The sequence below is a fragment of the Mytilus californianus genome, unplaced genomic scaffold, assembly GCF_021869535.1.
Source record: "Mytilus californianus isolate M0D057914Y unplaced genomic scaffold, xbMytCali1.0.p SCAF_11, whole genome shotgun sequence".
Classification (NCBI taxonomy): domain Eukaryota; kingdom Metazoa; phylum Mollusca; class Bivalvia; order Mytilida; family Mytilidae; genus Mytilus; species Mytilus californianus.
In genome coordinates, this window is record NW_026262593.1 from 71422148 (window position 1) to 71439416 (window position 17269).

Sequence of the window (17269 nt, forward strand, 5' to 3'; positions counted from 1 at the left end):
AAAATAAGAAACACATTTCTGATTTTGTCCAGCACGGTGACCATGTCATTTTATTAACCATTATACAAGCTAAATCATCATTTCACTGTCCACAAAAACATTGGATTCACTGAATGCAAATGCGTAACGTCCACTAAATAAAATTTTTTATGGTACATTGGCCTTACAGAATATCTAAAAATAAATAAATATCATAATTAGTACACATCCAATTGATCTCTGAATTACATTACAATTCTACACTACTGTAAATATGTCTACACTGTAGTAGTAATCAACGTGGTCACCGCCAAACCTCGATAACTGAAAAACGTGATCCTTTTCTTATATACTACCCGCGAAATCCAAACCGGTTCTTACCCTAGGTACTACGCGACTAAAAATAACTACGCGTAGAGCACATAAATATATTTACTTTGGTATACAGTCTCCATTTTTAACATTTTTTGTTTTGCTAATGTTCCGATAGAGTGTCGAGATTTGGCAAAATGATCCACGTTTAGTAAACCGTTTAATATAGGTATATCAGATGTGATTTAGAACTTATTGCAACACAAACTTTGCAGGCTATTTTCTATCATAAAATTTTCTTCTGATGGAGAAAACTCAAGCTCATGCTAATAAACCAAAATGATATTTGTATGGCTTACTTCATAAAGAAGTTTCTTAGGAAGAAAGAAAAAAGCTAGCATTATCCTTTAACTTCACTTTCCCCCTTATAGATGATGTCCTCTCACAAAACACTTCCAACTTTGGTGACTTTGTTGAACGCATCTATCCCATCGAACTTGAAACAAAGGATACAAAAGATACAGTTAAGTCTGCCTCTCGTATCTTGACTTACATCTAGAAATTTGACAATGAGGGTTGGTTGAGAATTTACGACAATAGAGATGATATCAGCTTCCCAATTGTGAACTTTCCTTTCTAGGTAGCAACATTCCAGCAGCGCCTGCATATGGAGTATATATCTCCCAGTTGATTTGATACTCCAGGGCTTGTATATCCTATCATGATTTTCTTTACTACTCACAAGAAATGTATTAAACCAAGAGTTCGAAGTGGTGAAGTTGAAATCATCCCTTCGAAAATTTTACGGACGCCATCACGAGTTGGTTGACCGTAATGGAATAACAGTTTCACATATGACGACGGATATGTTCCAATCGATATCGTGGAAACCACAATCCCGTCCTCCTTTGTCCCGAATGTGACCTACCAAATTAGACTGATTACCGGGTTTGTACTTGTATGAGCAACACGACGGATGACACATGTGGAGCAGGATCTGATTACCCTTCCGAAGCTCCTAAGACTACCCTCGGTTTTGGTGGGGTTCGTGTTGTTCAGTCTTTAGTTGTGTTTTGTATATTGTTGTTAGTCTTTTGGTCTTTTTCTTTTTTACCCTTGCGTTGTCAGTTTATTTTGACTACGAGTTTGAAAGTCACTCGGGTATATGTTGCCTCTTTTTTTATAGAAGTTTGTCCATTAGAAGTACTTTTTATGGTTCCCAACTTTTAGTTTTAAAGGTACTGGATGACGGTCATTTTAATTCAGAAAAATGTGTTATGCACACTGTAAGCGGTATCAAAGTCATGGTTCATCTGAAATTAGAGTAGAGTTTTGAAACCTAAAGAACCATTAGAGTAACATGTACGTCAGATATAATAATAATTGTTATCACTGGTTTCAATACAGGAAAAGAGAACGGGATTGCAGTTACCACAATTGGAACATATCCGTCGTCATATGTAACAAAATTATTCCATAACGGTTACCAAACTCGTGACTCTACTCTGAAACCAGAGGTGTGCCTCTGAAAGTCAGGATTTTATTAAGATAAGACATTACAAGATGGCATCTGCAAAACTTCCACAAGTCTCACAATAAATATATAAAGAATATGTATAACAAAATAATTTTATTAGCTAAATGTAGATGACATTGCAATTTAATAAAGATAGCAAGTAAATTATGACAAAAACATTGTATCGAACTTATAACATGTATACACAGAAAATAGGGATTTCAAATAAGAAAATGGGACTTGAAATTTTGAATAATTAAGAGTGCAAATCATAAAATCTTTTCTGATCCGACAGATATTGAATATTGCAAATTTTTTTATAATTATGCCGTCTTCTGATAATTGTAAAATAATAAGATTGTGAAAAAATTGCATTTTTATAGAGATTTAATTGCTTTTTATTGCAAAATATATATACTAGACATTTTGTTTTGGTGACATAATATGAAATATTGCAAATTTTGTTTTTTTTGTTTGTTAATGTAATTGATATAGAAATTTTCAAACAATAGAAATTAAAAGAACAGATTCCATTTTGGTTATGTAATCTTAAATTAAATTAGTTACAACCAAAATTATGTCATTTTGATAACGAACATTTAGTGTTTTGAAAAATAAAAATTGAAAAAAAGATACCATATATATGATACATTACATGTGGTTAACATCTGATATGATGGATATACATGAAAAATATTAAAACTTGACATCTTTTTTAAAGAGAAAAAATATTTCTGTTAAACCTGTAAAACAACTGCACAAAAAGAACATTTACATTATACATATATATATATAAAATTTACCGAATAAACAAATACTCAAATAAAAAAAATCATCATGGGAATTCATCATGCATCTCGTTAAATGAACAACCATTTTTTAAATTTCTACTGATAAGCAACAAAGACTAATGAATTTATTCCAGTTTCAACTTCAATGAAAATCTATTTAAAAACAAATATTTTAGTTTCAATTTCTTCAAAAAAAAATATTTAAGTTTCAATTTCTTCAAAAAAACAAATATTTTAGTTCCAATTTCTTTAATTTTTTTTAAATTTTAGTTCAATTTCAATGAGAATCTATTTTTTAGATTTATTTCAGTTTCAATGAGATTATGAAACAACCTGACAACTAAACATTGCTTTTTTTAAATTCAAACACTATCTACAATGTATAACCTAAAAAAAAATGATGGACAAAGAGAGAAAAAAAACAAACATTATTGTGTTCTTTTTGCCGTTTTTAAACAAATGAATAAAATGGATGCATCATAACCTTTGTGACATACAATATCTATAACAATCTACTTTACTTGTTCATAGCTCGCTTTACAAAATTTTAGAATATGAAAACTTATAAATAAATAATATGTTATAAAAATGTAGTTATTCTTAATAATGATTCAATTCGTGCAAAACATAGTTTGTTAGTATCTAAATTGATATAAGTTTAATGAAATTACTGTCAAATTAAATCGAGAGTGTTTGATAGCCAAACAATAGTCGTTTCTTATATTGTTTTTAGACCTTATTTTCTTTAAAATTGATAGATACGCAACCTGGAAATCTTTTAGATTTTTCGTTATTAATTTTTATGAACCAGAAATAAAATGTTTTTAAACTGCACATTATTACTTGCCTAAAAAAATCCATCAAAATATGACTTCCTCAACCACAGTATTTCGTTTCATTTCTTTTTACAATGCTTGTGTCAGTTGTGTATGACCTATTAAGATTTGATGAACACTTAAATAATAATTGAATGCAAATACATGTATGTTTGTTTTGAATGCTATGGTAAATAAAAGTCTACTTTTGCAATTATCTGATAATAAACGATCCTCAAAAGCAAAAATTAAATATGAATTATTATAACCAATTTCTAAATGCCCCTCATAAATGTAAGACATATCATTTATTCACAAGTATATATATATATAATAATTTTACACAAAAACTTTTATTATTTCATCTACACATTACAATTATTCATAAAAGATTAAATCCTATATTACAAAACAAAAATAAAAGCACTTTAATTAAAGTAACAGGCATTAAACCCTTTTTTGAAAAGGATTTATGTATCACAACTCGCATCCAATGTTCACTGCATTTAGGAATTCTTGTCTTTATTCATACACTAACACAAGTTCTGTCATACACATTACTTCAATGTTAGTTAAAGGTTGAGTTGTCTCCCTTGAATAGTTTACCGTTTGTTGATGAAACGGTGTCAAATTTACAACACAAAATTTGCATTTTATGCAAGAGTTAATATAAAACACTAATGTCTGTTGTAACTTACAATAAACATTTTATGATTTTGCGTTTGGTCCCTTGGCCAATGTAGTCGTTTTTAATGCAAATGTGAAATTGATCTTCATTATCGAGTTCATTCTGAACATTTCATATACAAATGCCGCTTTATGTTTCAATTCTTATCTCATGAACACATTTAAAGAGGCAAGGAATCATGCTTGAACTGATATTGACCCTTATTAAGTTCAAGCACAAAAGCTTTAGAACACGCTATAGATATTAGCACATTAATCTTTAACCAATAGAAACAGTCGTAGCACCAGTTATGAACTAGCCTGAACAGGATATGAAACGGACCTATTCATTGGTATAATAATGTGAATATTGCCTGAATCATCCAATACAGGAGCACTTGGTGTTGGACGTTCACGATATACATCTCCAGCTTCCTGAGGCGTCAAGGCGCCATTGTCATTAGAATCATTAGAGTTATTGCCCTTTTCATTTGGTTCAAATTCAAGTGTTTGTGGTGGTGCCGCTGCATCTTTTGAATCATCAAGCATGAATTTTACTTGTTCATTTTCCTCGGTTTCGTACTTCTCCTGTGCTGAGCAACAAGGAAACAAAACATCCATTACCCCCTCCTTATTTTGACGCTTTGATCTTCTGCTAACTACACCATTTTCTAGTTGAGTTTCTGCATCAATCACAACTTCTGGATAAGCTAAATAGAAATGGAATAAGTTAAAGTACTTCAATAAGAAAGTTTAAGTTTAACGTACATTTTATCAAGAATCGATTATCTGATAATAAATAAAATATATATAGAAACTGAAACTAAATGTGGTCTTTGAACAAATATATATAATGTTTTCAACTTCCCCTAAATATTCTAACATTATTTGGAAAGATATCAATTTTTGTAATGTCTAACCCATAACAATTCAAATTGAACAATATGTAAAGGAGATGTTGATTCAACGCAAATGAGACGTCAACCAAAAACTCAAGTTAACCAAACAAGACACCAAATTTTCAATTACCTTCTCTAAATTTGCTACATATTTTATAAATGATGTCTTCCCGTTTGACCTTTTTCAGGCAAGCAAACAGTTCTTGGACAGCATCACCAGCCTCCTCTCGCCATTCCCGCCAATCCTGCATGTAACCATTGATGGCATATTTGTGATCTTTGTCTGAAAATACAACAATTCATGTGTTTAATAAGTATTCCACTGTACCCTCGCTGTTCTCGAGGAATAGTCCGAATAACAGAGGAATCTACCAGTGCATACACAATACTCGGTTTTGTTGTTTGATTGGGTGTTTGACATTACATACTGTTGCTGCAGAAAAATAGTGTATCTGGTGAAGAATTATGGGACAATATTGGCTTGAAATGCTATGCCATAATCAATTCATAAATGGAACAGTTTTTGTTTTATATCCAAGTGTAGCAGGAACAGTTCTGATTTAATCCACCATTTTCTACATAAGGAAATGCCTGCACCAAGTCAGGAATATGACAGTTGTTTTCCATTCGTTTGATGTGTTTGAGCTTTTGATTTTGCCATTTGATAAGGGACTTTCCGTTTTTTAATTTTCCTTGGAGTTCGGTATTTTTGTTATTTTACTTTTTTCTGACTTTTTGTTGTGTAGTCGTTGCTCAATATTGAGTTTACTGTAGCTGTAGTTTGTCTTCTGGTCTGTTTAATTTTGGACAGTGATTCGTCTGTCTTTCTTCTATCCTGTTTTATTGTCCCCTTAGAATTTTGTTTTTGTATTAACAGAGTTAGGAAAAGATCAACTGAACAAAAAAAAATGAAAAATTCATTAGAAAGTTGAAATAATGGGATTGAATAGAGAATTTCAACTCATAACGCAGTGATTCCATCTTTTTGCATATCATTTAATTGATATGAGACTACTTAATCATGTTGAAACTGCTCCGCATGAGTGAATTCGGATGTGTTGAAGGGTCCGTTGTTCCTACTTAAAGAGTGACAACCATCGTGTTCATCTTGTAAAATCCGTTATTGGGATATCTGTAAAATAAGACAAATGTCCGAGTTTCAAGTCTCTAAGAAGGCCTAAGGGTTTTGATAATATCTCTTTTATACAATGTAACCATACCTTTATATTTTTCAACCACTAGTTCATATTTAGCATCTTGAAAATGATTCCGGAATAATTCTTGTGGTAACGACCATATCTGTTTGTTAATGTTATCCTCTATTTCTCTCATGGATGCTGTCAACACTTAAACAAGAATAGATTAAGACATTAGAATGATAATAAACTACAGGCTCCCAGTTTGTATCCAAGTCAATTACAACTCTGAACAAATTCAGATATCAAGATTGATGAACTATGCTTAATTGATAAACTAGCCACAACAGTTCCTTGAGAGATCGTTAACAACAGGCACCAAAATCAATTATCAACGCTTGGTCAATATTATATAAAAGGAAGGAAGATTAATGATCTGACAAAAAAAAAACATCAAATTGATATATGATTCTAGTAATCAGGGAAAAATATATTTTTTTCTTTTTTTAATTTAATTTTTCACTCATTGTCTTGATAGATGATTTGTTAAGTCAACGAAAGTTTTCACTGTAAGTATAAACTATATTCCTTGGGGCGTTTTCCTGATTTAGTTAAATGATGTCATTAATAATGCAAAACGATAGTTTAAAAAAATGAGAAGGGGGAGGTCTTCAGGAATTAAAAAAAATAAAATAAAATAAAGAATGATAAATGTAGGAAATTTTCTATATTTAAATAATTACATTTATTGTCTGAAAGTATATAAAGTACAGCTTGTGACAAACAAAATACAAATATTAAGAAGAAACTTATATAAAACAAATTTTGTAACAATCACACGGAGGTGTAAATTTGATTATTTATCTGTGCATACCTTTTCTTCGATATGGTTCTTCTTTTGCAGACCTTTCCACTATTTGTGATGCTAACCGTTCCAAATGATCTGGATCAATCTGGTCATTCTTAGCACGTGCTTTTCGCCGCCTGTGCAGTAGAAATAGGAACAAGAGGACGACAATTACAATGATCGCCAGGACACCTAATACAATTCCAGCAATGGCGCCTTCAGATAGTCCGCCATTTTGTTCATTTCTTGCATGTACAGGTGGTGGATTTGCACAGTCTTTAGACGGATCTGAAAATATTAAAATTTATTATTTAATTTTTCATATTTAATTTTTCAAATTGAACTGATCCATTCAGTTGAGTCGGAATTCTATGCGACTGTCATACAAGTGAGAGGTTTAGCTAGGTAAAAAAACAGGTTTAATCCACCATTTTCTACATAAGGAAATGCCTATTCCAAGTCGGGAATGTGATAGTAAACTTGTGTTTCATTCGTTTGATGTGTTTGAGATTTTGAGTTTGCCATTTAATAAGGGACTTTCCGTTTTGATTTTCCTTGGAGATCGGTATTTTTGTTATTTTACTTTTAACAGTTCGAAGCATCGGTTTGCATTTTCCCAGTCATCACGAGTTGGTTGACCGTTATGGAATAACCGTTTCACAGATGATATCGGATATGTTCCTTATGTCGTAACTACAATACCATTCCCTTTTCACGAATGTGACTTACCGAGTCAGACTATTTACCGGATTTGTAATAAAATAAGCAACACGACGGGTGCCACATGTGGAGCAGGATCTGCTTACCCTTCCGGAGCACCTGAGATCACCCCCCAGTTTTTGGTGGGGTTCGTGTTGCTTAGTCTTTAGTTTTCTATGTTGTGTCATCTGTACTATTATTTGTCTGTTTGTCTTTTTATTTTTGGCCATTGCGTTGTCAGTTTGTTTTCGATCTATGAGTTTGACTGTCCCTCTGGTATTTTTCGTCCCTCTTTCACTAGTCCTTTATTTGAACACGACCTAGGTGTTGTGCCAAACCAAAATAATCCAATGTAATGTATTTACCGGGGTATGGTCGTAGCCCTGAATACTATGACACTGGGTAAATCACGGCAAAAAATATCATCTAGACCGACAGTAAAAGGCAAAATTCTTGACAAGTAAAAAGTAAAATAGCAAAAATACCGAACTCTAAGGCAAATTCAAAACGGAAAGTCCCTTATCAAATGGTAAAATCAAAAGCTAAAATATATCTTCCACATTTTAAATCTTACACATGTTTAAAATATGCATCTTTTTCAAAGGTTCAAATTAATGCAACAGTAGTTTATTGACGTTCAAATATCAATTTTGAAGTAAAATCAAGTCAGTAGTGTAAATCAAAATCGATGTGGCCGGAAATTCGCCCTTTCGGAATCTACTGTATTCTGGGTAATATTTTCAAAAGTGTACACCAAAGCGTCGTTATTGGTTAAGAACGTCATAAACAATTGAAATCCAACCAATGACGTGACGTACGAACAGTAAAATTACCCATAGTCCTTTAGATTCTGAAACGGCAAATTGTAGCATACGTTTTCAAAGTTCAAAATCTTTATTTATAGACGAATATTAGTATATATAAATATACATATAAGTCTAGATGTTAGACGAAACGTATATTAATATGTGTAATGACGATTATCCTTATAATGATTTTATGGTATGGTTTCCTGAAATAAAATGTACATAATATATAAGATGAAGAAATATATGTAGCTCTATAACTATATGAACATTTAATATTTCATTTCAACGTAAAAATATGTTTTTTTTGTTACAAATCATAGTGTATTGTTTCGTGTGTATAAATGACACGCTGCCCAATAAGGGCCCTTAATTTGGACGATAAATATTCTTATTCTTATACAGAAAACCAATTCATTAATGGTTTTATAAGAGTAAAAAATGATAGAAAGAAGAAAAAACAAAGAAGGTATTTACTTTTGACTCTGTATGTACTACAGACGTTATCACCAGTTCCATTACTTCGTTTTATAGTACATCTTTTATCTTTTTCACAGCTGAAACATAAAAGAAAAACGTGAGTAGAAATTGATAAAATACGCTTTCGTTCTCCAACATGTGTTATGATATTCTAACGATTAGTTGAAATCTTTCTTTTAACTGCAGCAAATGGAGTTATGTTAATGTTTATCCTGGCAAATGAATAAACTTTTTTTCAACAATACTTTTTTTTTTTGGATTCTTGAAATATATATAAAACATTTGTATTTTAGAAAGTTTGTTTTTAAGCCAATTCATCAGTTTTTTTTTCTTTTTGACTGCAAAACAAAATAAATTTTATTTTCTTTCTTCAATATAGATGTAAATAGAATTTCTCTGACATAAATTGACAGGTATCTTTTGTTTTATACTTTTACCTTCTTTTCCACTTTCATGGTGGACTACACGTGTCAAGATTGAAACAGAATAAATGTTGTTTGTCTATTACGTTTTAAAGGTCTGGCAATGAATCATTATAAACAAAGAAAACTACGTTTCACCAGTTTTAAAAGATTTCAAAAGTTTAGAATGGAATCTTGCAGATCAATGTAAATCACGGATAATACAAATCTAAGTCGAACATACTTTATATGTTAGATTTCTTTGAAAGCTACGCACAGTTAAAATAGTCGAGGTGATTTTTTTCCAGGCACTTGGTAAAGTGTCTCGGTCTTTTCAAATCAGATTATCAGAACAATAATCTCCTTTCAAAGAACGTAACAACATTTTTGTGTAATACATCTTCAAACCTGTTTTTTTTTTAAGAAAGATTTGTAAGGAAAAGCAATAAATGAAAGATATTCCCATATAAGGGAATTTTTATCAAAATAATTAATTATATTTAAATAAGTTCTACTGTAGGTTTTGTTTTCTTAATCCCTAGGAATTATTATTTATATAAAGTATATACCATATTGTAGTTGATTCATTTATTTATCTATGTAGACTTAAAGCATTGATCAAAGGTTTTCATATTATTTCATCAAATGTTTGACTTTGATCCATTCAAAAAAATATTTCAAGTTAAATGAATCAGAAAGATGTTAATGAAAGCTTTGTATTGAAATTGCCATTAAGAATAAACATCAATTCATTCTTTTAAATACTTTGTTAAACATAAAACCAATATCAAGTCTTTTCTTGTCTTAAAATAACAATGTAACAGGTTGAAAATTTAACTATAAAAATTTACAGTTTACAGAATTTAAAACCCTTATCTAACACCATCCTAATACAATTTACACTATTCTAAAGATTGAGAAACTAGGACGGGCTGATCCTCAACATTTTTTTTTATTTCATCTTTTTTTTTCCTTTGAAGTATTAATTTCATAGAAGATTAACACAGGTTATTTTTTTATTTAGAGCTTACAGTTTTTCTTTGATATTTTTTACATAATTTTAATTGAACAACAATTGCCGATTATATATGGAAACTAAATGCAAAAATGTTTTAAGAAGGAAAGTCAAGATGAATAGTTTATTATGTAGCATTTTCACCCTTTTGGAAACAAATTTTGCACAGATTTTTTAACCTTTCTTATGTTTACCTGTAGAATAAAGCTTAACTTGAATTTAAATAGAAATTACCCCCTCCCAAAGTGTATACATGCAGTCGAAGACATGTACTATTAAAATCATTTCACTGGCGTCTATAAAAAAAAAACGAAATTTAACAATCTGACTTATTGTTTTTTAATGTGCAATTCAAGATACATGATGATTGCTTTGTGAATAAACATTTTCCAAATTTTTCTAAAATGTCTACCAAATGCAGTAATAATTTAATTAAAAATAAGGAAAAGAGGTTTGGTTGTGGTAAAAACTCATCAAATATACCAGGCTAATAATTTGTAACACAAGACGCGCGTTTCGTCTGTAAATGGCGCATCAGTAGTTGGATGGCAAAATCATACAAACTTAACACTGAAATATGTTTATTTAAAACCCAGTTGTCAAATTTAACTTACTTTGTAACTGTCTTACATCTTTGGAGTTTGTCTTTTTTGTCTGAATATGTACTGCCTACAACACAACGCTCACAGGAACCTGTAAAAATATTATCAAGTTGTAGGATATTTCAATATGTGTTGCTCACAAGAGCAAAGTATTCGTAAGAACTTTATATTTTCTATGTTCATCATAATCTTTATTGAATAAAGACCCAATTTTTTGATAAATTCAATACTATGATTATTATTACTATTATAAAATATCGACTTATTAGAAACAATTATCGTCCAACCCAGTTATCACATGTGCTCTAATTTTAATTGTTTGAAGTCACACGAAGGGTGACACATGCAAAGCAGGATCGAGATTTCAGTTAGAAGGATCTGGTCAATCACTCGGTAATGAGGGCATTCAATTCCAACAGTTTGTACCCTCTCAGGCTTTTAAAATTGAATTGGACCTCAGTGTTCTACGATTATCATTTGATTAATTATTTAATGACATATGTCTTCATTTGCTGATTTTAATTCCTTTCACAAGCTACAATTTTTTTTTTAAATTAAGGGAAAAGAGAAGGCATTGAGCATTTCTTTACTCTTACCATAATCTGTTTGTCCATAACCTCTATCACAGTAATTGTTTTGTACGCATGCTCGTTGATCTGTTGATTCAAAATGGTAGCCAGGCTCACATTTACACATGGCATCACGCGTTGTGCTGCCATAATCTCTGTAACGCATGAACTGGTTGAGACATGCCTTTCTGAAATTATAATATATATAGAATAATGGCATTTTTGTTTTGATACTAACTTTATCGGCAAGAATATCAAGCGAGTCCGCTAGGGCGAGCTGATGAAGTCCGTATCAAAAAATTAAATGCTATTATTCTTTTTATTGGCAATGTGTCTTAACTGTATGTTTTTTTGGTTGAGAATATGAAGTAAGATGAAATAGTCAGTAAAACTACTTTTACGTGTACAAAACGTTGGGATAGTTGTTCGGTTGTATGGATGAAGTCGCGTGCATTTCATTAATAAATTGACGCGGACGTGACGTTGCTGCACTGATACATGATGTCAATGCCTAATATTTTCGAGTATCAAGTCCTGTCCATGATATTAAAAATATTAGACAGTAACATCAAAGGGAAAATGTACAAATTGCCGATAATGGCATTTATTTAGTGATCTTGTTTTAATCTGTAACCATTTTTTAAAAATTTTAACAAATAATTGTGCGATATGAAGAAATTCAACAAAAAAGCACAAGTCTCAAGTCTATATTCTTTCTTCATATTTACTTTTTAATAATCTTTCTCTTTCTCAATATGATCCCGTTCGGATATTTTACTTACCTCAACCGACACCGGTCACCATATCTGTTGGCGTTCGGTTGGAAAGCCGTGTCACTACATTGCTGACAGTAGTATTTCAGATCTGTTCCTGTTCCTTTGCATTTGAGCATTTCGTGTCCTGTAAGAATATAACAGGGTCATAACAAATACAGTACCAGTGTTACTGGAGACGATGAACATTTTGCTCAGGTTTGACTTTTCCTTCAGAACAGATGATTTTGAAAATGAATAACTTGGCCTGGTAAGAAATGAAAATAAATAATTTTGCACAAGCCAGGAGGAAAATGAATATTCTGAAACACAAAAAGCAGGAAACAAATGTGTTCAAAAATGAAAATAAATTTTAAGGCGGAAAAAATAATCATGCAGATTAAGCAGATGAAAATAAATGATCAACCCGGATAGTATCTTCCTGTCCCCTGTCCCCTATCTCCCCTTACCCGAATATTAAATAGTCGTCCCTTTAGTTGGAGTTTTGACTTTGGACAGAAAACACACGGCTGTGGTTTTTTTTAATGTGACTTTATTTCATATTGAAGAATCGCCCGCATCGTGTTTTATTTCGTTATTGCTATTCCCCGGGGGGTGATAACAATCTGTTTCTATTAGGACTCAAATGATATAAAATAGTTATCATTGAATGACTTTTTGTCATTTTACTTTCCGTAATCATGAAATCTGTATTAGCTGCAGGAAGTATTGATTTTCTCCGCAAAAGAAACCTTAATACAAAGATAGCAAGGAATTCTTATTAAATTCAAGCCGTGTTTTTTAATCGTGATAAAAAGCATAATAAATTTTGCATGAGAAGAAAGAGATTTTTGTTTCAACTGCCGGTTCATTATCTTTTTTATTGTCCCAACTTTTATAACGATTAAAACAAATTTGATAAAACTAGAAAATGAAGGCATTTACGAACTGATACCGTGATTTCTTTCATATCTATAAAAGTTGTAGTCTTTTACGTTTAAACTTAAAAGAACTTGGATTCTTTGTGTTTCATTCAGAACCATACATGAGGGCCTGGATGGGGTTTACAGAATAGAGAATAATTGACCAATACTGGAGAAAAATGGGTAAAAAAATAAAGTATAGGGAAAAATAGGCCCAAAAAATAAATATTAAGAGAATAATGGGGTGCGTAAATATAAAGAATAGAGAAAAATGAGCAAAAAATTTCAAGAATATAGAAAAATGACCAAAACAATTAAAGAAATTATAAATAAAGGACACCCCTCCCCCATCCATACCCTCATACATCGCGGTTTTGAAAGAGGTTTTCAATACTGAGTATGAACAAAATTAAGGAACTGACAAGGGATATATAGTGTTGGTTTAAATAAATCAATAAGTACCGTAACAAAATGTACAACATACGAAGCATCCGTCAAAGTCAAATCGTTAAAAAAAACATAATAAATTCATTCCAGAACATCTTTGTAACTGAATGAAAGCGTAGAGTTTATAAAAGATGAATAATGTAGCCGTAAGAATGGCTGTTGTTCGGACATCTTGAAAAACGATCTATTGACTTTATCTGGCATCAAAGTTTGGTTATTCTTTACATTTGCATAAACTAATGGATGTTTCGTATCGATTTTGCTTATTTTGTTACAAATTCTATTTTCACTGTGCAATTCTGTTTTGTTACAGTAAATACTCGATCCGGGACCTCAATCGTCTGCTGTTTTCTCACGCGGAATGATGGCTGCCATGAATATTGACACTTGAACCAATCAACCAAATTGGAGAAAAGGCAATAGGAAGATTCCTACTTAATTGGATTGTATGAGTTTTGCAATGATATTTTGAATCAATATTTTCTTTACCAGATAAGAAAGTGAAAAGGTCATCTCTTTTAATTATCTCACTACGAGGCTTTGAAAAAGCTTAAAGTCAGTAAGATGCTTGAATATAATGTATTATATCCTTTGGCTCAATTTCCTCGTTGTCTAATTATAAGAAATTGAAAACTCATAAATGTTTTCCCAAGTCGAAAGCCAATTCCGTTTTCATAATGATTTTCAGATGAAGAGGGAATTAGTTAACTGCTCTTCATAATGATTTTCTAAACTTTATTTTCGTAGAAAATGAACATTTATCTGGCAAAAACATTGAAATGTATTGCTTACGTTCAACATTTTCCTTAGATATGACCGAAATTTCACGTGCAATTATAGAAAGTTCAACTAATCTAACACGTAATCAGAACGATAGATATATATCCTCTAGAAATGTCGATATACGAAAGAACCTTTAAAATATCTGTAATATACATGTACCGATTCACTGTTTATTTAGTGTTGGGACAATCGGACACAAGGCGATGATCGATTATCGGAAATAATCGGGGGTTGTAAAGTCGATAAGTAATCAATTATACTTACTTTGAATTATTTATCTTACACGTTATAATGCAAAATATAATAACAATAACAATAATAATAATGATAATGATAATGATAATGATAATAATAATAATAATAATGAAATGAAAAATAGAAATTAGTTAAGTTTGACACGACACATCCGATGAACTTTCAACTATCTCGGTTATTGGAAACATCATCGATTTTAAGCATCGTCTAGCTTTTAAAGATGAGTAATCGATCATCGGAGGTAATCGTTACAACACTAAAGTCATACAATTGACATTACGAAAAAGACGTAACTTACCAGGGGAGCATTCTTTCAAGTCGGCTTTGCATTCTGCCGAATGTACACCACCTATTGATGGACCAAACTGAAAAGAAAGAAAAATATTCAGTATTTCCAACAATATAGTATTTTCTACAATATGGTATTTTCTACAATACTAGTAATATAGTATTTCCAACAAGATGGTATTTCCTACAATACATATACAGTACAGTATTTTCACAAATAATTCCCAGGGTTTGAATAAAAGAAAAGAAATAACTCTCAGAGTCTGTATACTTGGAAGGACAGTAAGGTTTTGGGCTGTTTATTCTTTAGCATAACAAAACAAAATATGTAAATGTAAAGTCCCCTTTGTGAAATTAAGACTCTTGCATTTTCATCTACTATAGAGATGACGGAATATTCTTGTGGAAATAAAGCCCAGTCTAAATTAATTTATTGGTATTTTTTACGATTTCCTCGCATAAGATAAGAAAGGGCGAGCGATATTATGATCTTCGATTAATACGCAGGCTAAAAAGTATAATAACAAAAATACCGAACTCCAAGGAAAATTCAAAACGGAAAGTCCTTATCAAATGGCACAATCAAAATCTAAAACACATCAAACGAATGGAAAACAACTGTCATATTCCTGACATGGTACAGGCATTACAGGTTATTACGCTTTCATTTTGATATTATCCGGATTGTGTTTGGTGGAGCGAGGGATTACTTTTTTATTAGAAAATAGCAGATTTGATAAAATAGTGCAAAATGAAATGAAACGATTTATACGAACTCCTTTTCTTCATCTTTTTGAAGGATCGAGTCAGAAGATCAATTTATTTATTTGGTGTACTCATACAACGCATACACCAATACACACAATTTATTTATTTGGTGTACCCATATAACACATACACCAATACACAATTTATTTATTTGGTGTACCCAAAGTAACATATACACCAATTGACACAGTTTGAATTACAAAATCGAAACAAAGCAATGGCAGTTAGATTACAAAATAATTTTAAACTTCATTTATCCATACTAAGTGGGCAAATCACTAGTATAATAGGATGAAATACTTGAAATTATAAAGGAATTATACATCGTATTTCTAAAGCTTTAAAAGTCGTCTTTTTTCTTATAACAATGTAGACATTTGACAATACTATAGTTCAAAATCCTTAATACGTCTGAAAACGTTAATAAAGCGACCATATGTGTACTTTAAAAACACAAGATTTTACGGCATGCTTAAATCGCTGAATAACGGATTTTATTACAAAAATCTGTTGTTTGGGTTTTATCCGAAACTAAATAGTTTTTGTGTCTAAGATGAGATCAATGTATGAGTCGTTACATGTAAAACATTGACGCTATCTGGATTCTATATGTCATGTAGACGCTACATCATATAGTAAACGATATCTTTGAAGTTTTTTCTTGGGTGGGTACATGCAACTATGAAGCATACACAGTGCTTTCTTGTACCTTTAAGTCGTAATGCTGAAAATTTTTTTTTCATGGCATGCTTTGTAAAAAATCAAATGTTTTTTTACTTCTATAGCTTAAACAACATATTTTCAAAATGTTGTCTTTCATACATTTTTTTTTTCAAGTCCTAACCTCTTTGATTGAAAATCAACTTTCTAATAGAGACCTGTTTTAAGAAAATTATTGACGTGTAAATCTCGCGGTGGGATGTTTCTAATCTTTTTAAGATGCTGAAAACACTTGATGCAATTGAGCCGTTCTTGATATAAAATGAAATGGTATATGCAGTGTACCACTGACCCAAAAATAAGCGTGTCCCGTACACGCTTAAACAGTGCTAACTTTCAAATTCTTGCTTTTTATTTGTATTTTTCTTCTGTTAAAAGTCACAATTTAACCAAAGGACGTGCCAAATCTTTAATTGACAGTTTTTCACTTGTTTCCGGAAGTTCCAGAATTGTATCCGACATTTAGAAACTACGTAGGCAATGACAACCATGCACTGCGTCTTTGTTTAGAAAACTTAATATTGACTCATTTTTGAAGTTTTCTTTTAGATCTATTCAAAGACTGCATTTATTGAAATCACACGAACAATGTTTGTAAATGTCTTTGTTTCGTGCTTGTAGAACTCCATGTCGACAACTTCTAATTATTTAAGAATAAAAAGTAGGATTTATTGATTTCTATTTTGAAGAACAGTTTATGCTAAACAAAACATTTCAGGATAAAATGGAACCTGATTAAACTAAAATAACCCCTGGGACAGATATAGTCAATTTAGATAAACAATGGCTCATTACCATAT

At 31.2% G+C, this 17269-nt stretch overlaps 1 protein-coding gene across 12 annotated transcripts in view; it reads right to left on the reverse strand.

Annotated features, from left to right (window-relative positions):
• Positions 1 to 1906: 1906 nt before the first annotated feature.
• The window catches only part of LOC127720635 (uncharacterized), a 149120-nt gene continuing 133757 nt past the window's right edge, over positions 1907 to 17269 (reverse strand). For all 12 annotated transcript variants that reach the window (XM_052227339.1, XM_052227335.1, XM_052227343.1 and 9 more), the window contains 9 exons: positions 14992 to 15058; positions 12316 to 12433; positions 11561 to 11721; positions 10977 to 11055; positions 8944 to 9023; positions 6989 to 7249; positions 6199 to 6324; positions 5109 to 5261; positions 1907 to 4789 (listed from right to left, as the gene is read on the reverse strand). In XM_052227339.1, coding sequence (XP_052083299.1) covers positions 4389 to 4789; positions 5109 to 5261; positions 6199 to 6324; positions 6989 to 7249; positions 8944 to 9023; positions 10977 to 11055; positions 11561 to 11721; positions 12316 to 12433; positions 14992 to 15058 — 1446 coding nt within the window. In that variant the 3' untranslated portion in view covers positions 1907 to 4388. The remainder of the gene's footprint in view (positions 4790 to 5108; positions 5262 to 6198; positions 6325 to 6988; positions 7250 to 8943; positions 9024 to 10976; positions 11056 to 11560; positions 11722 to 12315; positions 12434 to 14991; positions 15059 to 17269) is intronic.